Below are 20,256 nucleotides of genomic sequence, written 5' to 3' on the forward strand. Positions count from 1 at the left end.
CCCTGTAGATAGCGCCATACAGCCCCCTCTGTAGATAACGCCATACAGCCCCCTCTGTAGATAGCGCCATACAGCCCCCTCTGTAGATAGCGCCATACAGCCCCCTCTGTAGATAGTGCCATACATCCCCCTCTGTAGATATTGCCATACAGCCCCCTTTGTAGATAACGCCATACACCCCCTTCTGTAGATAGCGCCATACAGCCTCCCCTGCAGATAGCGCCATACAGCCCCCTCTGTAGATAGCGCCATACAGCCCCCTCTGTAGATAACGCCATACAGCACCCTCTGTACATAACGCCATCCAGCCCCCCCCTGTAGATAACGCCATACAGCCCCCTCTGTAGATATCGCCATCCAGCACCCTCTGTAGATAACGCCATACAGATATGGGGTTGTGCTGTAGCTCCTTGCACCGCCGGGCAGCTGGGGTGCTGCTGTGAATGGGGTCATGTTGCAGCTCCTTGCACCGCCGGGCAGCTGGGGTGATGCTGTGAACGGGGTCGTGCTGCAGCTCCTTGCACTGCCGGGCAGCTGGGGTGCTGCTGTGAATGGGGTCGTGCTGCAGCTCCTTGCACCGCCGGGCAGCTGGGGGGATGCTGTGAACGGGGTCGTGCTGCAGCTCCTTGCACCGCCGGGCTGCTGGGATGCTGCTGTGAATGGGGTCATGTTGCAGCTCCTTGCACCGCCGGGCAGCTGGGGTGCTGCTGTGAATGGGGTCGTGCTGCAGCTTCTTGCACCGCTGGGCAGCTGGGGTGATGCTGTGAACGGGGTCGTGCTGCAGCTCCTTGCACCGCCGGGCAGCTGGGGTGATGCTGTGAATGGGGTCGTGCTGCAGCTCCTTGCACCGCCGGGCAGCTGGGGTGCTGGTGCGCAGGGAAACACAGTAAAGGGGACACAGGGTTATATCAGCACTGCGGCCCCTTCATTCTCTGGTCGGGGACCCAGAGGCTGGATCCCCATCAATCATAAAGTAATGGCATAGGCCATCGATCGAGTGGGGGGGGGGGGGTGCTCTTGTAAAATAACATACAATGTATGATCATACCCTTACCCCCACAAACATGGGCCTATAATCCCCCTCTTACAGTGTACAGGCCTAATACCACCCCCACATACAACTCCCATGTCACACAAAGCCTATATAGTCCCCAGCACACAGTATCCTCTCATCCCTCCCCCCCCCAATAAAGTGCAGAGCATCTGAAACAATGTCCCCCTACCTTCCCCCACAACACATGACCCTGCATCAGACATTCACCAGCCCACAGATGTGCAGCAGATTGTCCCAGTGTCTCCAGGATGCAGATAGGGCAGGGTCCTACATCCTCCTGCTGCTGGTGTTTTTCATTCATTGACAGGAAGCAGTGGATGTTATCAGGTTGACTCCCCCTCCACATACGCTGATGCAGCCAGAGAGCCCTCCCCCTCCATGTCCTGCAATGGTCAGTGTGAGGTCAGAGCTTCCCTTTTGCTGATTGGTGGAGCACTTGTCAGCTGACAGGCCCTTCTACCAATCACAGCTTCTGCTCAGTAAAAGAAGCTCTTATCTCCGTCTCTAGCAGCTGATTAGAGCATGAAGCAATGTCAGAGCGGCCCCCGAGCAGCTGCATGAGGCGTCTTACCCCGGAGCACTGTGCGGCTGGGGAGGAAGTGGAGAGCAGCTGCACGAGGCGTCTTACCCCGGAGAACTGTGCGGCTGGGGAGGAAGAGGAGAGCAGCTGCATAAGGCGTCTTACCCCGGAGCACTGTGCGGCTGGGGAGGAAGAGGAGAGCAGCTGCATGAGGAGTCTTACCCCGGAGCACTGTGCGGCCGGGGAGGAAGAGGAGAGCAGCTGCATGAGGCGTCTTACCCTGGAGCACTGTGCTGCTGGGGAGGAAGAGGAGAGCAGCTGCATGAGGTGTCTTACCCCGGAGCACTGTGCTGCTGGGTAGGAAGAGGAGAGCAGCTGCATGAGGAGTCTTACCCTGGAGCACTGTGTGGCTGGGGAGGAAGAGGAGAGCAGCTTCATGAGGCGTCTTACCCCGGATCACTGTGCGGCTGGGGAGGAAGAGAGCAGCTGCATGAGGTGTCTTACCCCGGAGCACTGTGCGGCTGGGGAGGAAGAGGAGAGCAGCTGCATGAGGCGTCTTACCACGGAGCACTGTGCGGCTGGGGAGGAAGAGGAGAGCAGCTGCATGAGGCGTCTTACCCCGGAGCACTGTGCTGCTGGGGAGGAAGAGGAGAGCAGCTGCATGAGGCGTCTTACCCCGGAGCACTGTGCGGCCGGGGAGGAAGAGGAGAGCAGCTGCATGAGGCGTCTTACCCCGGAGCACTGTGCGGCTGGGGAGGAAGAGGAGAGCAGCTGCATGAGGCGTCTTACCCCGGAGCACTGTGCGGCTGGAGAGGAAGAGGAGAGCAGCTGCATGAGGCGTCTTACCCCGGAGCACTGTGCTGCTGGGGAGGAAGAGGAGAGCATCTGCATGAGGCGTCTTACCCCGGGGGCTATATGGCACTGTCTAAAGGAGGGGGCTGCATAGCACTGTCTACAGGGGGGGCTGTATGGCACTATTTACAGGGGGGCCAAACCTACAAGGCCAGGCTGAAGGAGGGGGCGCCGCAGAGCAGCTGTATCAAAACAGATGATCGCTACTACAGCCACCCAGCATACAGGGATCAGCTGTTTTGATGGGGCTGCTCTTTGGCGCCCCCCTTCCGCTCAGGCTTTTCCATTCCCATGGAACCCCCATCCCCCCCCTCTCGCGGCACCGCTCCCCCGTCACCCCCCCTCGCGGGACTGACCACCCCTCTCGCGGCACCTCTCCCCCACGCCACTCGCGGCACCGACGCCACCCCTCCCACCCCTAACTTCTCCCTCTCCTGGCAGGCTATCAGGGAGGGAAAACACACAATTTTTTTTTTCTTAAATATATATATATTTCTTTTTATCTATGTATTATCTAGGGGTATAGTGAGCATTTTGAACCCACAGGTTTTTTTGCAGAAATTATTGGAATTAGGCCGTGAAAATTAAAATCTACATGTTTGCAAAGAAAATGTAGGTTTAGCTCATTTGTTTTCATTATCACAAGGACTAAAGGAGAAAAAGCACCCCAACATTTGTAGAGCAGTTTCTCTTGAGTAAGGCCCCATGCACACGAACGTAAAAACGCCCGTAATTACAGGCGGTAATTACGGGCCCATAGACTTCTATTGGCCATGGGTACCTTCCCGTTTGTTTACGGGAAGGTGTCCATGCCGTTTAAAAATATGGAACATGTCCTATTTCAGGCCGTAATTACGACACCGGCAGGCCCATAGAAGACTATGGGGCTCCCGTAATTACGGGTGGCTACGTGTGTGCACCCGTAATTACGGGAGCGTTGCTAGGCGACATCAGGGGATAGTCACTGTCCAGGGTGTTGAAAAAATTAACTGATCGGCAGTAACTCTTTCAGCACCCGGGACAGTGACTACCGCTTGGGTTAATAGTATTAAAAGTTAACTTACCCAGAACTCCCTGCTTCTTCCTCCATTCCGGCCTCCCGGGATGACGTTTCATCCCATGTGACCGCTGCAGCCAATCACAGGCCAATCACAGGCTGCAGTGGACAAAGGACCCGTATTTACGCCAGTAATTACGGGAGGAAAAAAATATGCTCGTGTGCATGGGGCCTAAAACAATACCCCACATGTGGTCATAAACGGCTGTTTGGACACACGGCAGGGCTTAGAAGGGAAAGAGCGCCATTTGGCTTTTGGAGCTCAAATTTAGCAGGAATGGTTTGCGAAGGCCACGTCGGATTTGCAAAGCCCCTGAGGAGAAAAAGCAGTGGAAACCCCCACAAGTGACCCCATTTTGGAAACTACACCCCATAAGGAAATGATCTAGGGGTATAGTGAGCATTTTGACGCCACAGGTTTTTTGCATAAATTATTGGAATTAGGTGGTGAAAATGAAAATCTATATGTTTGCAAAGAAAATGTAGGTTTAGCTAATTTGTTTTCATTCCCACATGACTAAAGGAGAAAAAGCACCCCAACATTTGTAGAGCAGTTCCTCCCGAGTAAAACAATACCCCACGTGTGGTCATAAACGGCTGTTTGAACACACGGCAGGGCTCAGAAAGGAAAGAGCGCCATTTGGAGTTCAAATTTAGCTGGAATGGTTTGCAGAGGCCATGTCACATTTGCAAAGCCCCTGAGTGGCCAAAACAGTTGAAACCCCCCAAAAGTTACTCCATTTGGGAAACTACACCCCTCAAGGAATTTATCTAGGGGTATAGTGAGCATTTAAAAAAAAATGTGTCATTTAAAAATCCATGGATGTGTGATAAACTTTGAAGCACTCCTTTATGCACAGGCCAGATATGTCGGGGCAGGTTTCACAATGATAAGTTGTGTCTCGTCTTCTCCCCCTTTTGTAACACACTTTGCACCTTTTTTGTCTCCTTCCCTTTTTACCAGTGGAGGGGATTCCTCCAGGAAAGTGTTGCCCTGGTACAATACGTGGACCATCGCTTCTAGAAGTACTGGGGCTCTCCCCTTCCTGGTCCCCAAATACAAGGGCCTTGATCAGCACCTCTTGAAAATTAAGGAATGTCCCTGTGTTTTCCGCATGGCACTGTACGGCTTCAGTACTTGATCAGAAAGATCACCCCCTCCCATGTACTTATTGTAGCCGAGGATGCAGTCTGGCTTGGGGGTCATTGTGGTGGTACCTTGGACAGGGACAGGGGTTCTGCCGCTACCGTGCATTGTGGTCAACATAAGGACGTCCCTCTTGTCCTTATACTTGTCCAGCAACATGTTCTCGCTATTTAGCGACCTGCTTTCTCCTTCTCTTAGGGGTTGCCCAATCAGATTTTTAGAGAGGCCTCTCTGGTTTTTGCGCACGGTGCCGCATGCTGCAGGACTTCTGGTGGAGAGGCAGTTAAATAGTGGGACGCTGGTATAGAAGTTATCCACGTAAAGGGGGTAACCCTGGTCCAGCAGTGGGTGCACCAAGTCCCACACTATTTTCCCACTAACCCCCAGGACAGGGGGGCATTCTGGGGGTTCTATCCTGGCGTCCTTCCCTTCATAAACCCTAAACCTGTAGGTGCACACTGAGCTGCTCCCGCACAGCTTCTACATTTTAATTCCATACCTCGCCCTCTTGCTTGGCAGGTATTGGCGGAAATTTAGTCTCCCCTTAAAATGTAAAAAGGACTCGTCTATTGCTATGTTCTTTTCGGGGGTGTACACTTCCTGAAATTTGGTGCAGAAATAATCAATCATTGGCCTGATCTTGAATAGGCGGTCGTATGTGGGGTCATCACGGGGCGGGCACTGTGCATTATCCTTATAATACAAAAATGTCAGAATTATTTCAAAACGTGCCCGGGTCATTGCCATGCGGTATAATGGGGTGCTGTATAAACTGTCCGCACTCCAGTATTGCCTAATCGCTGGCTTTTTTACTAGGCCCATATGTAGGACAAGGCCCCAAAATTTAATAATCTCCGCTGCCTCTATGGGGGTCCACCTAGCAAATGATGACGTGGGGTTTTGGGCTAAAAATTGCCGGGCGTATAAATTTGTCTGGGCTGCCATTAAATTAACAAAATCCTCAGAGAAAAAGAGCTTGAAATAGTCCATTTCTGTGAGGCCTACAGTCTCTAACCGAATTCCTGAGCTCCCTGTGAAATCCGGAATGTGAGGCTCATAATTATCAGGGGGTGGGTTCCACAGGGTATCACTCATTTGTGGGTTTGCCTCAGCTGATGTCCTGGGGCGTCTTTGCGGGGGTTCCTCATCACTGGATGAGGATGATGATGATGAGGAGGTCAATAGGAATGGGGCAATTTCCTCTTCTCCCGCGCTGGCTGATTCAGTGTCAGGACCAGGATGGCGGATGCCTCTTCTGCTGAATAGACCCATTGAGATGAATGGGACATTTTTATTAGGGGGGTATGTAGTGCTTCAACACGTGTAATACTCCATTTATATTTATAGAGGTGGTTGTGTATGTTGTGCTTTTACACGTGTATATGACATTTATAGGAAAACAAAAAGAACTATAAGAAAAATTTAGGAGAAAGAAATTGACTGTACGTTCAATATAGAACTGTGAAAAAACTTGAGCTACAACTGTGTCGCTGCGCTATCAAAAATGTAGTGACCGAACTTCAGTTACAAAAAAGCTGAATGTCCGTCAGTAAACAGACGCTGACGAGAAGCTGTAGATTTACTCAAACTGTATAAATAACATAGAGCTATAACTTCTGCTATATATTTATTTTACAAAACGGACATCAGTAAACGTCCGCTACTCTAACGCCCTAACGCTACCCTGCGTAAACAAATGACCACTGAGGCTGATTATTAGACTCAGCACTCAGTGGCCCCAGGGCGCACCCAAAAAAAAAGGTGCAGTAAAAAAAAGGCCACAAAATAAAAACCCTGCACCTATAATTGATCCGATCAGTGATGACGGTCACTGATCAGCGCTCAGCGGCACAGGAAGCACACAGTAAATTGGTGCGGGTAGAAAAAGATGAAAAAAACGTAGCGTCAAAAAAAATGACCACAGATGCTGATGAGTGATGGCGGTCACTGATCAGCACTCAGTGGCCGCAGGATGCACACAGGGAGGTGCAAAAAATAAAAAAAAGTCCTGTGCCAAATATTGGCGGTCAGTGATGGTGGTCACTGATCCACACTCAGCGGCCACAGGACGTAACAAGGGAAAGAGGGGGAGGGGGAAGGGTACAGGGATAAGAAGTTTAGGAAAAAAACAAGTGCTGCTAAAAAAAATAAATCAGCAGCAGCACAGATGATGATGACGAAGGTTCACTCTGCAGCAGGAAGCAGTCAGATGAAGACGTCACAGCAGGATGGCAGCACAGAAGGCCTCAGATTCGGTAAGTATGGCTCACAGATGGTCACACCAGCTCTGCTCACCGTTCCTAACCGGAATGAGGTGGGCAGAGCTGGTGGAGGGTGTTTCAAACACTCGCCATGGCTGCGATTGGTCAATCGGTGCAGACCAACCAATCGTAGCGATCGGGGGGATGGCATCCCTGCCACCTCGTCATCGCTACATGGCAGGGACTGGTGCTGTCCTAGGCAGCACCAATCACCACCATATCACTGTGCCCTGTGGCACAGTGATTGGTGAAAGCCGCAAACGGCCGCAATTGGCCGCTCTGAATTGACCGGCCAATTGCAGCGATCGCCGATGAGGGGCGGTTGAGCCACCCCCCTAGCCCTCGCGTAAAGATGGTCTGCTGTTATGAACAGCAGCCATCTTTACTTTGTAACTTTTATTTTTTCCACTGTAACCCCTTCTTCATTTGGCGTATGGATACGGCAATTTGCGGGAAGTCATGGCTTTCCATGACGTATCTATACGGCAAATGTCGGGAAGGGGTTAAACCACTAGCCGTGATCATATAAGCTACAGTGGCATCACCACGGGTATGCTAAAGCACCACGCCTCCCAGGGTCCGTCCCTTAGAGAAGCCCATGGATTTTTAATTGACATATTTTTTTAAATGCTCACTATACCCCTACTATACCCCTAGATAAATTCCTTGAGGGGTGTAGTTTCCCAAATGGAGTCACTTTTGGGGGGTTTCCACTGTTTTGGCCACTCAGGGGCTTTGCAAATGTGACATGGCCTCTGCAAACCATTCCAGCTAAATTTGAACTCCAAATGGCGCTCTTTCCCTTCTGAACCCTGCCGTGTGTCCAAACAGCCGTTTATGACCACGTGTGCCCCTGAACACTAGACTCTGGATATTATATATATACCACTGAACACCAGACTCTGCATACTATATGTACCACTGACCACCAGACTATGGATACTATATGTACCACTGACCACTAGACTCTGGATACTATATATACCACTGACCAGAAGACTCTGGATACTAAATGTACGACTGACCACCAGACTCTGGATACTATATATACCACTGACCACCAGACTCTGAATACTATATTTACTCACTGGCCACCAGACTGTGGATACTATATGTACCACTGACCACTAGACTCTGGATACTATATGTACCACTGACCACCAGACTCTGGATACTATATGTACCACTGACCACTAGACTCTGGATACTATATATACCACTGACCACAAGACTCTGGATACTAAATGTACGACTGACCACCAGACTCTGGATACTATATATACCACTGACCACCAGACTCTGAATACTATATTTACTCACTGGCCACCAGACTGTGGATACTATATGTACCACTGACCACTAGACTCTGGATACTATATGTACCACTGACCACCAGACTCTGGATACTATATGTACCACTGACCACTAGACTCTGGATACTATATATACCACTGACCACAAGACTCTGGATACTGAATGTACGACTGACCACCAGACTCTGGATACTATATATACCACTGACCACCAGACTCTGAATACTATATTTACTCACTGGCCACCAGACTGTGGATACTATATGTACCACTGACCACTAGTCTCTGGATATTATATGTACCACTGACTACTGGAAACCACATGTAAGTGGATAAGGGTTAGTTCACCACCACTGCATTAGGGATCGGAGGCGGCTGTATGACAATATGGACTAGTGATGAGGCCGGTCAGAGTTTGTGTTTAGTCAGTATTCACCTTAGTCGGCAGAGTCACAGGTGGAGTGAAACTCGTGGGATGATGGGGGTGATGGACGGCACATTGAGAGGCGTCATCCTCATGTTCCATTGGTGTCAGTGCTGCAGGTTTCTTCCAGCGACATAACATATATGATCCCCGTATGGTAAGTTCTTTCTTACGTTTTTTCCTATATGACATTTTATGGCCTGTCACATAAAGGTGAGGTACCCACCAGGGCCGTATTTACCATTAGATACCTGCGGGCACCAGATCACTGTAGTACTACCGGTAATGAATCCTCTTCCTGTGTGTTTTCCGATTTTATGTAACTAAAGCTTAATCGCTGTATAAATGAAAAGTTCTACAACTTCCTAATCTACTTTATGTTTCTTAGCTGAGAGCAGGACTAGCGATGTACAGGTTCACTGCATCTGAATGTGAGCAAGAGTGTCCTCATTCACTGACAGCAAACAGATCTTGAAAATGGTGAGTAATTGAAACATAAATGATATTATAAAGTTGTAGAACTTCTCATGTATACAGGAATAAAGTATTTATTATATGGGGGCATGGCTGTAAATATGCCCCCGGATATGACGACTCCTTGTATAGACCAGTCCTATTGGATCTCTCGGTGTGGACGTCTCTGCAGGGGATTTTTCTTCTTCATGAATGTTGATCTCTGGTGTGAAGGATCTGGTAACAGGAGCATCCATGAGGTGAGGGCCCTGACTGTAGGGGGCAGCATTGTAGCCGATCCTCCATCCCACACTGTGCCCCATTCAGTGTATCCCGTTTAGATAATCCTCCACAATCTAAATAGCCTGTACTTCAGCTCTCTCCTGCACTGATACATTGTAACAAACTCTCACTTATCATTATATAACCAATAAAGCTGTTTTCTGGTTTGGAAACCCCATTTTCAAATGCCCTATTAGGGAATTTTGGGGTAATAGTGTGGGTTCCCCCGTTCAGGACCCTGATTAATTATCCAGAATGGAGAGGGGCTACAAACATCATCTCCTGCTCAGGAGGATCATCACATCCATGTATTACATGCACAGCCCGGTGATTATAGAACTGTGTAATACTTTAATTCCCCTTTAGAGATGCTGTAGGGAAATTAAACTCTTGCAGCAAGTTCCCCCACAGATTACTGGACCCCTCTAGCAAAACGGTATTTTAAAAACCGGACAACCCCTGTAAGGCTCTGTTCACACCACATTTGGGCTTTAAATCTGACATACTTCTGACATGTCATAGTGACATAGTGACACGTCAGAAGATTGGATTGGTGGGGGTCCGAGCACTGAGACCCCCACCAATCACTAGAATGAAGCAGCTGAAGCCCCCGTGTGAGCGCTCAGTCGCTTCGTGTTTGTTCGGCTTTTTCCAGAAATAAATGTATCGGTGAACGGACTCAATAGAAAGTCTATGAGCCGATACATTTTTCCGGAAAAAGCTGAACAGACAGGAAGCGGCTGAGCGCTCACACGAGACCTTCAGCTGCTTCGTTCTAGTGATTGGTGGGGGTCTCAGAGCTCGGACAACATAAACTACACAGAAGTCCAATGGGAATAAAAACAAGCACAAAGATGTAGGGGGTAAAAGGAAAGTTTTATTTACAGATAAGGGAAGGTTATATTTTATTATTAGGAGATTATTCTAGAAGTATTAAGACTACTATTATTATATACTGTGTATATGTATGTGTCATCTATTTATCTATTATACTAAACCTATCTAAAGGCCGTGTTGATCCAGAGGAAGGCGAAAACCCCCTGTGAGGAATGAGCCAATTGTCCTCATATTAGGGGGGGAAATTCCTTCCTGACCCCAAATATGGCGATCGGCATAAATCCCAGGATCAAAGGCTGAAGTGTAACGTGTAATATGGGGAAAGACTAGGGGAAAATTATTCATTTTTTATATTATTATTTTTAATGAACTGCTGTATTTATTTATGTGTAAACTATAAATTGTATTAAATTAAGATTTTTTTTAAATTATTTTCTATATTTATATTATGTCACTTATGTGTGTTACTACTTATTACTCTATCATCCTAAACCTATTTAAGGCCGTGTTGATCAAGAGGAAGGCGAAAACCCCCTGTGAGGAATGAGCCAATTGTCCTCATATTAAGGGGGGAAAATTCCTTCCTGACCCCAAATATGGCGATCAGAATAATCCCAGGATCAAAGGCTAAAGTCTAATCTAAATGTACTATGTGTCTATATGCGGGTGTCTATACTTATCATGTAGTGTGGTGTCTATACTTATTATATAGTGGGGTGATGTGAGTGATGTGGGTGATGTGGGTGATGTGGGTGCATTACTTACCTGGCCTGTGCTGAGGTGAGATCAGGTATAATGGCCGCTCCGGCCCCAGGACTACAACATGCGGCTATTATTCCTGATCTCCCCAGATGGAAACTAAGCACAGGCCGCTCCTGGGGGGTGTAGAGGATCTTCAGGCTGGAGTGATGTCAGATGCCTGCCCGGGATTGGAGGATGGCAAGTCAAGGCTCTGGTGCAGCAGCAAGATGGCAGAGGTGTGGCATGAAGATGGTAAGGAGAGAGATGATGGTCTGGGCAGCCGAGGTAACATACAGCAGCAGAGACTTGAGGCGCGGGTCAGGAGGCATGAAGTTCTGGGCCCTTGTCCTGAGATCTTATTGGTTCCAGCTTGGTGACATGAAGCTGAACCCGGCCAAGGGGTGAAGGGCTTTGTTATTCTCTGGCCACTTCAGATGTTGGTTCTCCAGAACGGGCACAAATGGTGTAAATGGTGGCTGTGCCCTCCTCTCCTGCAGTTCCTCCCAGCCGATGGTGGAGAAGAATGGATGCTCTCTGATGTTCCCGCACACACCGAGGCGCCTCTTAGAATTTTTACGGACCAGTCTCTTGGTCAGATGTTTCACGTCAGGATTAAGCCAAGTTGGAAATTTAGGCTTCGCGGTGGTGATGGCTTTGATAGCCATTTGCCTGACGGGGCCGTTGTAAAATGGGGAGCGTCCTGCTGCCATCCTGGACACCACAATCCCCAGGCTCCACCAGTCAACTGCGGTGCCGTATTTTTTTCTAAGAAGCACCTCGGGGGCCATGTAATGCAACGTTCCCGTCACTCCACGGATCTTATTGGAGGCGGTGACGCCATCTTGGGCCAATCCCAGGTCGATGATACGGACGTGGCCATCTGCATCCAACATTATATTCTCCGGCTTTAGATCTCTGCAAAGAAATAAGACGAGAGAATGACAAATCCGCCCAGTGATCCAGGAGACGGGGGATGGGTCATTTCACCACCAAGCAGAATAGCCATTCAGGAGTGTAGGAAAGCTGGGTGCACTGTTTCCAGCATGTAAAGGAGAATGAAAGAAGGGGGAAGTTCTGCTTACCGGTGGACGATGTTGTGTCCATGGAGGAACTGGAGGCCACATATCATCTCTGCTGTGTAGAATCTGATGGGGAGAACAGAGCGGAGTCTCAATGTCATGAAATCTTCCTCTATCAATTCCCTAATATCATGTTATGATGGAGTGTGTGCGGTCTCTAGCAGAGAGGAGGCGCTGATTATGGCAGCCTGTATTCTGCATTCTCTGTATTATCCTTCATCTGACCTCCCCCCTCATCTTTTCTTCTTTCCACCCCCCTAAGTCTCCTGATTATTTACTCGCCTTACGTTGCCGATGTTCAAGCAGCCGCACATCCTGATCAAAGCCTCCAGGCTGCCACCGGACAGATACTCCGTGATAAAAAATGCCCGCTCCTCAGATTGATGTGCGGCATAGAGGTGGCATAGGAACGGGCAGTGTCTGGCCGCTAGGAGTATCCGCCGCTCTCTCATAATTTCGTCCGTATTGTCCCGTTTGGTGATCATTTTTACGGCCATGTAGGTGTTTCGGCCGGGGACTGATGCCAGGACCACCTGAGGAAAACAAATGGAGATTCCTCATGAGAAGAAGAAGGAACAGGGGTGGACAGAGAGGTGGGTCAGTCGGGTAGTGCCCAGGACTCTACAGCAGAACAAAGCTGAGCTCCCAGCATAATGCAGTGTCTGCTGTTGGGTCCTGTATGGAGAGGTCTTCACGCCTTACCCACATTTGACATAATTATCTTAGTTGGTGGGGGTAGTATGGAGCAGGATCATACGCTATAATAGCGACCGTGGCATCTAAACAGTTAAATAGAGGTAAGCTCCCGCTGTCACCCCATCACCCCTACCCGCAGCGCGATCACAGTGTGTAGATAGTTGTCATGGCAGCCAGGGGGCCTAATGGAGACCCCAAGGTCTGCCAACTTGGTCCTCCTACTAAGCTTAATAGGGGGAGGCTAAAAGAACAATTCAAGCGATACATAAATATTGCAGTCAAAATAAATAAATAAACTTTTTTCTGTTTCGTTTTGTTTAGCTCCTCGAAAAATGGAATAAAAAGTTAAAAAGTGATTAAAAGTTTTATGTAACCCAAAATAGTACCAATAAACAGTACAGCTCGCCCCACAAAAAAGAAGTCCTCACACCGCCCCATCAACAGGAAAATAAAAAAAATTCTGGGTTTCAGAATATGGAGACACACCAAATTAATTTCTTTACAAATTGTTTTTATTGGATAAAAAGTATAAAAAATAAACCAATATAATTTTGGTATCCCCGTTATTGTACTGACCCGCAGAATAAAGGTAACGTGTCATTTTTACCACTTAGTTAACACCATAAAAGCCAAATTATTAAACCAATGGAGGAATTGCTGTTTTTTTTTTTTTTGCTATTTCACCTAAAAAAAAACAGCCTTTTACAATGTTCCCAGTAAATGATATGGAACATTGAATGGAGCCATTAAAAACGACAACTCGTGCCCCCAAAAATCAAAATCTCTCATATGTCGACAGAAAAATACTAAAATGAAAAACTAAAGTAGTGGTTATGGGGGCAGGAATACTTCTGGATGTCCTATTAGGCATCCCATAGGAGAACACTACACCCATCATCCATCTAGCATAACATGGTGACAACAGAGAACAATTGATGGAGATAAAAGGTCAACTTTAGGTTTACCACCCTATAAAATGAAATATTTAGATATTCTACTCACTTTGCCAAAGCTGCCCCTACCCAGGACCTGGTGGATGGTGAAGCGGCTGATGGTAAGCCTGGCATAGGGGCTGGATGTTCCAGGGTCTTGGCTGCTCCCAGGTCTTGGCTCCTCATCCTCCAATCCTCTGTCCTTGGCTCCTCTCCTCTTCTTCGTCATCTTCTTGAATCCGGTGACGCTGTCCTCCTCCCTCTTCCTCTTCTCCTCTTCTCGCTTCTCTTCGTCTTCTCCATGTCCATTGGACGCCATTTTCACCAATATCGTCCTACCTGTAGACTTCAGTCCGATCGCTGCCGTCGACAGTTGAAAGTAAACGGCAGTTGGTCGTGTGCAGGTCACGTGATGTCAGAGGTCATGGAATCCTCAGGTGGCACCTGCCTGGCAGTAACCTGCTCTGCTATGTCTGATGTGGGCATCATGAGTGCCAGTCTAGTGTCCAGAGCTGTGTTTCCCAACCAGGGTTTCTTATGGCCTGGTCAGGGGTCTGCAGAACACAGTAGCAATACATGCCACTCCTACAGTAGAGATAAACAACGGTTATTTGCTCAGGTTATTGGCAAAACCCTTTTCATCCACAATATAGAATCTGGGTTTATATTTAGGGGTCTGTATTTATTTAGGGGTCTGGTCTGGGGTCTGTATTTATTTAGGGGTCTGGGGTCTGTATTTATTTAGGGGTCTAGTCTGGGGTCTGTATTTATTTAGGAGACTGGTATGTGGTCTCCATTGATTAGGGGTCTGGTCTGGGGTCTGCATTTATTTAGGGGCCTGGTCTGGGGTCTGTATTTATTCAGGGGTCTGGTCTGGGGTCTGTATTTATTTAGGGGTCTGGTCTGGGGTCTGTATTTATTTAGGGGTCTGGTCTGGGGGTCTGCATTTTTTTAGGGGTCTTTTCTGGGGTCTGTATTTATTTAGGGGTGTGGTCTGGGGACTGCATTTATTTAGGGGTCTAGTCTTGGGTCTGTATTTAGGTGTCCGGTCTGGGGTCTGTATTTATTTAGGGGTCCGTTCTGGGGTCTGTATTTAGGGGTTTGGTCTGGGGTCTGTATTTATTTAGGGGTCTGGTCAGGGGTCTGTAATTATTTAGTGGTCTGGTCTGTGGCCTGCATTGATTTAGGGGTCTGGTCTGGGGTCTGTATTTATTTAGTAGTCTAGTCTGTATTTATTTAGGGAAGTGGTCTGGGGTCTGTATTTATTTAGGGGTCGGGTCTGGGGTCTGTAGTTATTTAGGGGTCTGGTCTGGGGTCTGTATTTAGTTAGGGGTCTATTTATTTAGGGGTCCAGTCTGTGGTCTGTATTTATTTATGGGTCTGGTCTGGGGTCTGTAATTATTTAGGGGTCTGGTCTGGGGTCTGTAATTATTTAGGGGTCTGGTCAGGGGTCTGTAATTATTTAGTGGTCTGGTCTGTGGCCTGCATTAATTTAGGGGTCTGGTCTGGGGTCTGTATTTATTTAGTAGTCTAGTCTAGGGTCTGTATTTATTTAGTGGTCCGGTCTGGGGTCAGCATTTATTTAGGGGTCTGGTCTGGGGTCTGCATTTATTTAGGGTTCTAGTCTGGGGTCTATTTATTTAGGGGTCCAGTCTGGGGTCTGTATTTAGGGGTCTGGTCTGGGGTCTGTATTTATTTAGGGGTCTGGTCTGTGATCTGTATTTATTTAGGGAAGTGGTCTGGGGTCTGTATTTATTTAGGGGTCGGGTCTGGGGTCTGTAGTTATTTAGGGGTCTGGTCTGGGGTCTGTATTTAGTTAGGGGTCTATTTATTTAGGGGTCCAGTCTGTGGTCTGTATTTATTTATGGGTCTGGTCTGGGGTCTGTAATTATTTAGGGGTCTGGTCTGGGGTCTGTAATTATTTAGGGGTCTGGTCTGGGGTCTGTATTTATTTAGGGGTTTGGTCTGGGGTCTGCATTTATTTAGGGGTCTGGTCTGGGATCTGTATTTATTAAGGGGTCTGATCTGGGGTCTGTATTTATTTAGGTGTCTGGTCTGGGGTCTGCATTTATTTAGTGCTCTAGTCTTGGGTCTGTATTTATTTAGGCGTCCGGTACATGGTCTGCATTAATTTGGGGGTCCAGTCTGGGGTCTGCATTTATTTAGGGGTCCGGTCAGGGGTCTGAATTTATTTAGGCGTCTGGTCTGGAGTCTGTAATTATTTGGGGGTCTGGTCTGTGGTCTGTAATTATTTAGGCGTCTGGTCTGGAGTCTGTAATTATTTGGGGGTCTGGTCTGGGGTCTGCATTTATTTAGTGCTCTAGTCTTGGGTCTGTATTTATTTAGGCGTCCGGTACATGGTCTGCATTAATTTGGGGGTCTGGTCTGGGGTCTGTATTTATTTAGGGGTCCAGTCTGGGGTCTGCATTTATTTAGGGGTCCGGTCAGGGGTCTGTATTTATTTAGGGGTCTGGTCTGGGGTCTGTATTTATTTAGGGGTCTGGTGTGGGGTCTGTATTTATTTAGGGGACTGGTCTGTGGTCTCCATTGATATAGGGGTCTGGTCTGGGGTCTGCATTTATTTAGGTGTCTGGTCTGGGGTCTGTATTTATTTAGGGGTCTGGTCTGGGGTCTGTATTTATTTATGGGTTTGTTCTGGGGTCTGTATTTATTTAGGGATCTAGTCTGTGGTCTGTATTTATTTAGTGGTCTAGTCTGGGGTCTGTATTCATTTAGGGTTCCGGTCTGGGGTCTGAATTAATTTGGGGGTCTGGTCTGGGGTCTGTTTTTATTTAGGGGTCTGGTCTAGGGTCTGCATTTATTTATGGGTCTAGTCTGTGGTCTGTATTTATTTAGGGATCTAGTCTGTGGTCTGTATTTATTTAGTGGTCTAGTCTGGGGTCTGTATTCATTTAGGGTTCCGGTCTGGGGTCTGAATTAATTTGGGGGTCTGGTCTGGGGTCTGTTTTTATTTAGGGGTCTGGTCTAGGGTCTGCATTTATTTATGGGTCTAGTCTGTGGTCTGTATTTATTTAGGGATCTAGTCTGTGGTCTGTATTTATTTAGTGGTCTAGTCTGGGGTCTGTATTCATTTAGGGTTCCGGTCTGGGGTCTGAATTAATTTGGGGGTCTGGTCTGGGGTCTGTATTTATTTAGGGGTCTGGTCTGAGTTCTGTATTCTTTTAGTACTCTTTTCCTGGGTCTGTATTTATTTAGGGGTCTGGTCTAGGGTCTGCATTTATTTAGGGGTCCGGTCTGGGGTCTGCATTAATTTGGGGGTCTGGTCTGGGGTCTGTATTTATTTAGGGGTCTGGTCTAGGGTCTGCATTGATTTAGGGGTCTGGTACATGGTCTGCATTAATTTAGGGGTCCAGTCTGGGGTTTGTATTTATTTAGGGGTCCGGTCTGGGGTCTGAATTTATTTAGGCGTCTGGTCTGGGGTCTGTAATTATTTAGGGGTCTGTATTCATTTAGGGGTCTGGTCTGGGGTCTGTATTTATTTAGGAGTCTGGTCTGGGGTCTGCATTCATTTAGGAGTCTGGTCTGGGGTCTGTATTTATTTAGGAGTCTAGTCTGGGGTCTGTATTTATTTAGGCGTCAGGTACGTGGTCTGCATTAATTTGGGGGTCTGGTCTGGGGTCTGTATTTATTAAGGGGTCTAGTCTGGGGTCTGTTTTTATTTAGGGGTCTGGTCTGGGGTCTGAATTTATTTAGGGGTCTGGTCTGAAGTCATTAAATATTTAGGGGTCTGTGGTCTGCATTGATTTAGGGGTCTTGTCTGGGGTCTGTATTCATTTAGGGGTCTGGTCTTGGGTCTGTATTTATTTAGTGGACCGGTCTAGGGTCTGCATTTATTTAGGGATCTAGTCTGGGGTCTGCATTCATTTAGGGGTCTACTCTGGGCTCTGCATTTATTTAGGGGTGTGGTCTGGGGTCTGTATTTATTTAGGGGTCCGGTCTGGGGTCTGCATTAATTTGGGGGTCTGGTCTGGGGTCTGTATTTATTTAGGGGTCTGGTCTAGGGTCTGCATTGATTTAGGGGTCTGGTACATGGTCTGCATTAATTTAGGGGTCCAGTCTGGGGTTTGTATTTATTTAGGGGTCCGGTCTGGGGTCTGAATTTATTTAGGCGTCTGGTCTGGGGTCTGTAATTATTTAGGGGTCTGTATTCATTTAGGGGTCTGGTCTGGGGTCTGTATTTATTTAGGAGTCTGGTCTGGGGTCTGCATTCATTTAGGAGTCTGGTCTGGGGTCTGTATTTATTTAGGAGTCTAGTCTGGGGTCTGTATTTATTTAGGCGTTCGGTCTGGGGTCTGTAATTATTTAGGGGTCTGTATTCATTTAGGTGTCTGGTCTGGGGTCTGTATTTATTTAGGAGTCTGGTCTGGGGTCTGCATTCATTTAGGAGTCTGGTCTGGGGTCTGAATTTATTTAGGGGTCTGGTCTGGGGTCTGTATTTATTTAGGGGTCTGGTTTGGGGTCTTTATTCATTTAGGGGTCTAGTCTTGGGTCTGTATTTATTTAGGGGTCTGGTCTGTAGTCTGCATTAATTTTATGGGTCTGGTTTGGGGTCTGTATTCATTTAGGGGTTCAGTCTGTGGTCTGTATTTATTTAGGAGTCTGGTCTGGGGTCTGTATTCATTTAGTGCTCTAGTCTTGGGGCTGTATTTATTAAGGGGTCTGGTCTAGGGTCTGCATTTATTAAGTGGTCTAGTCTGGGTTCTGTATTTATTTAGGGGTCCGCATTTATTTAGGGGTCTGGTCCATGGTCTATTTATTTAGTGGTCTGGTCTGGGGTCTGCATTTATTTAGGGGTCTAGTCTGGGGTCTAATTTATTTAGGGGTCTGTTCTGGGGTCTGTATTCATTACGGGTCTAGTCTGTGGTCTGCATTCATTTAGGGGTGTGCTCTGGGGTCTGTATTTATTTAGGGGTCTGGTTTGGGTTCTGTATTCATTTAGTGCTCTAGTCTTGGGTCTGTATTTATTTAGGGATCTTGTCTGGGGTCTGTATTTAGGTGTCGGGTCTAAGGACTGCATATATTTAGGGGTGTGGTCTGGGGTCTGCATTTATTTAGGGGTCTAGTCTGAGGTCTGTATTTATTTAGTGGTCCGGTCTGTGGTCTGTATTCATTTAGCGGTCTGGTCTTGGGTCTGTATTTATTTAGGGGTCTGGTCTAGGGTCTGCATTTATTTAGGGGTCTAGTCTTGGGTCTGTATTTAGGGGTCTGGTCTAGGGTCTGCATTTATTTAGGGGTCCGGTCTGGGGTCTGTATTTATTTAGGGGTCTGGTTTGGGGTCTGTATTAATTTAGGGGTCTGGTCTAGGGTCTGCATTTATTTAGGGGTCTTGTCTAGGGTCTGTATTCATTTTGGGGTCCAGTCTGGGGTCTGTATTTATTTAGGTGTAGGTCTGGGGTCTGTATTCATTTAGGGGTCAGGTCTGTGGTCTGTAATTATTTTGGGGTCTGGTCTGGGGTCTGTATTTATTTAGGGGTCTGGTCTAAGGTCTGCATTTATTTAGGAGTGCGGTCTGGGGTCTGTATTTATTTAGAGGTCTAGTCTGGGGTCTGCATTTATTTAAGGGTCTAGTCTGGTCTGTATTTATTTAGGGGTCTGGTTTGGGGTCTGTATTAATTTAGGTGTCCGGTCTGGAGTCTGCACTAATTTGGGGGTCTAGTATGGGGTCTGTATTTATTTAGGGGTCTGGTCTGGGGTCTGCATTTATTTAGGGGTCTGGTCTGGGGTTTGAATTTTATTAGGGTTCCGGTCAGGGGTCTGCATTTTTTAGGGGTCTAGTCTGGGGTCTGTATTTATTTAGGGGTCCGGTCTGAGGTCTGCATTAATTTGGGGGTCTAGTCTGGGGTCTATTTATTTAGAGGTCTAGTCTGCGGTCTGAATTTTATTAGGGGTCCGGTCAGGGGTCTGCATTTATTTAGGGGTCTAGTCTGGGGTCTGTATTTATTTAGAGGTCCAGTCTGGGGTCTGCATTTATTTTGGTGCCTGGTCTGTGGTCTGCATTGATTTAGGGGTCTGGTCTGGGGTCTGTATTTATTTAGGGGTCTGGTCTGGGGTCTGTATTTATTTAGGGGTCTAGTATTGGGTCTGCATTTATTTAGGGGTCTAGTATTGGGTCTGCATTTATTTAGGGGTCTGGTCTGGGGTTTGAATTTTATTAGGGGTCTTGTCAGGGGTCTGCATTTATTTAGTGGTCTAGTCTGGGGTCTGTATTTATTTAGGGGTCCGGTCTGAGGTCTGCATTAATTTGGGGGTCTAGTCTGGGGTCTATTTATTTAGAGGTCTAGTCTGCGGTCTGAATTTTATTAGGGGTCCGGTCAGGGGTCTGCATTTATTTAGGGGTCTAGTCTGGGGTCTGTATTTATTTAGGGGTCCAGTCTGGGGTCTGCATTTATTTTGGTACCTGGTCTGTGGTCTGCATTGATTTAGGGGTCTGGTCTGGGGTCTGTATTTATTTAGCGGTCTTGTCAGGGGTCTGCATTCATTTAGGGTTCTAGTCTTGGGTCTGTATTTATTTAGGGGTCTGGTTTGGGGTCTGTATTAATTTAGGGGTCTAGTCTTGGGTCTGTATTTATTTAGGGGTCTGGTCTGGG

At 47.5% G+C, this 20,256-nt stretch overlaps 2 protein-coding genes across 5 annotated transcripts in view; one reads left to right on the forward strand and one right to left on the reverse strand.

Moving 5' to 3' along the window:
- LOC142698164 (protein kinase C delta type-like) overlaps positions 1-20,256 on the forward strand; it is a 336,589-nt gene that overhangs the window by 200,089 nt on the left and 116,244 nt on the right. For 2 of the 3 annotated variants that reach the window (XR_012865715.1, XM_075847826.1), the window contains one exon: positions 9,017-9,108. The exons of the other annotated variant lie outside the window; for it this stretch is intronic. The gene's annotated coding sequence lies outside the window, so the exon portion shown is untranslated. The remainder of the gene's footprint in view (positions 1-9,016; positions 9,109-20,256) is intronic. 3 annotated transcript variants of the gene reach the window in all.
- LOC142698161 (protein kinase C delta type-like) overlaps positions 10,228-20,256 on the reverse strand; it is a 34,619-nt gene continuing 24,590 nt past the window's right edge. The window contains exons 1-3 of one of the 2 annotated variants that reach the window (XM_075847824.1): positions 13,719-14,185; positions 12,024-12,553; positions 10,228-11,856 (exon numbers count right to left, since the gene is read on the reverse strand). In XM_075847824.1, the coding sequence (XP_075703939.1) occupies positions 11,298-11,856; positions 12,024-12,121 (657 nt within the window). In that variant the 5' untranslated portion in view covers positions 12,122-12,553; positions 13,719-14,185 and the 3' untranslated portion in view covers positions 10,228-11,297. Of the gene's footprint in view, positions 11,857-12,023; positions 12,554-13,718; positions 14,186-20,256 lie in introns of those variants that run through there. The other variant, XM_075847823.1, reaches the window with a different exon arrangement.

The sequence above is a fragment of the Rhinoderma darwinii genome (assembly GCF_050947455.1).
Source record: "Rhinoderma darwinii isolate aRhiDar2 chromosome 12 unlocalized genomic scaffold, aRhiDar2.hap1 SUPER_12_unloc_4, whole genome shotgun sequence".
NCBI lineage: Eukaryota > Metazoa > Chordata > Amphibia > Anura > Rhinodermatidae > Rhinoderma > Rhinoderma darwinii.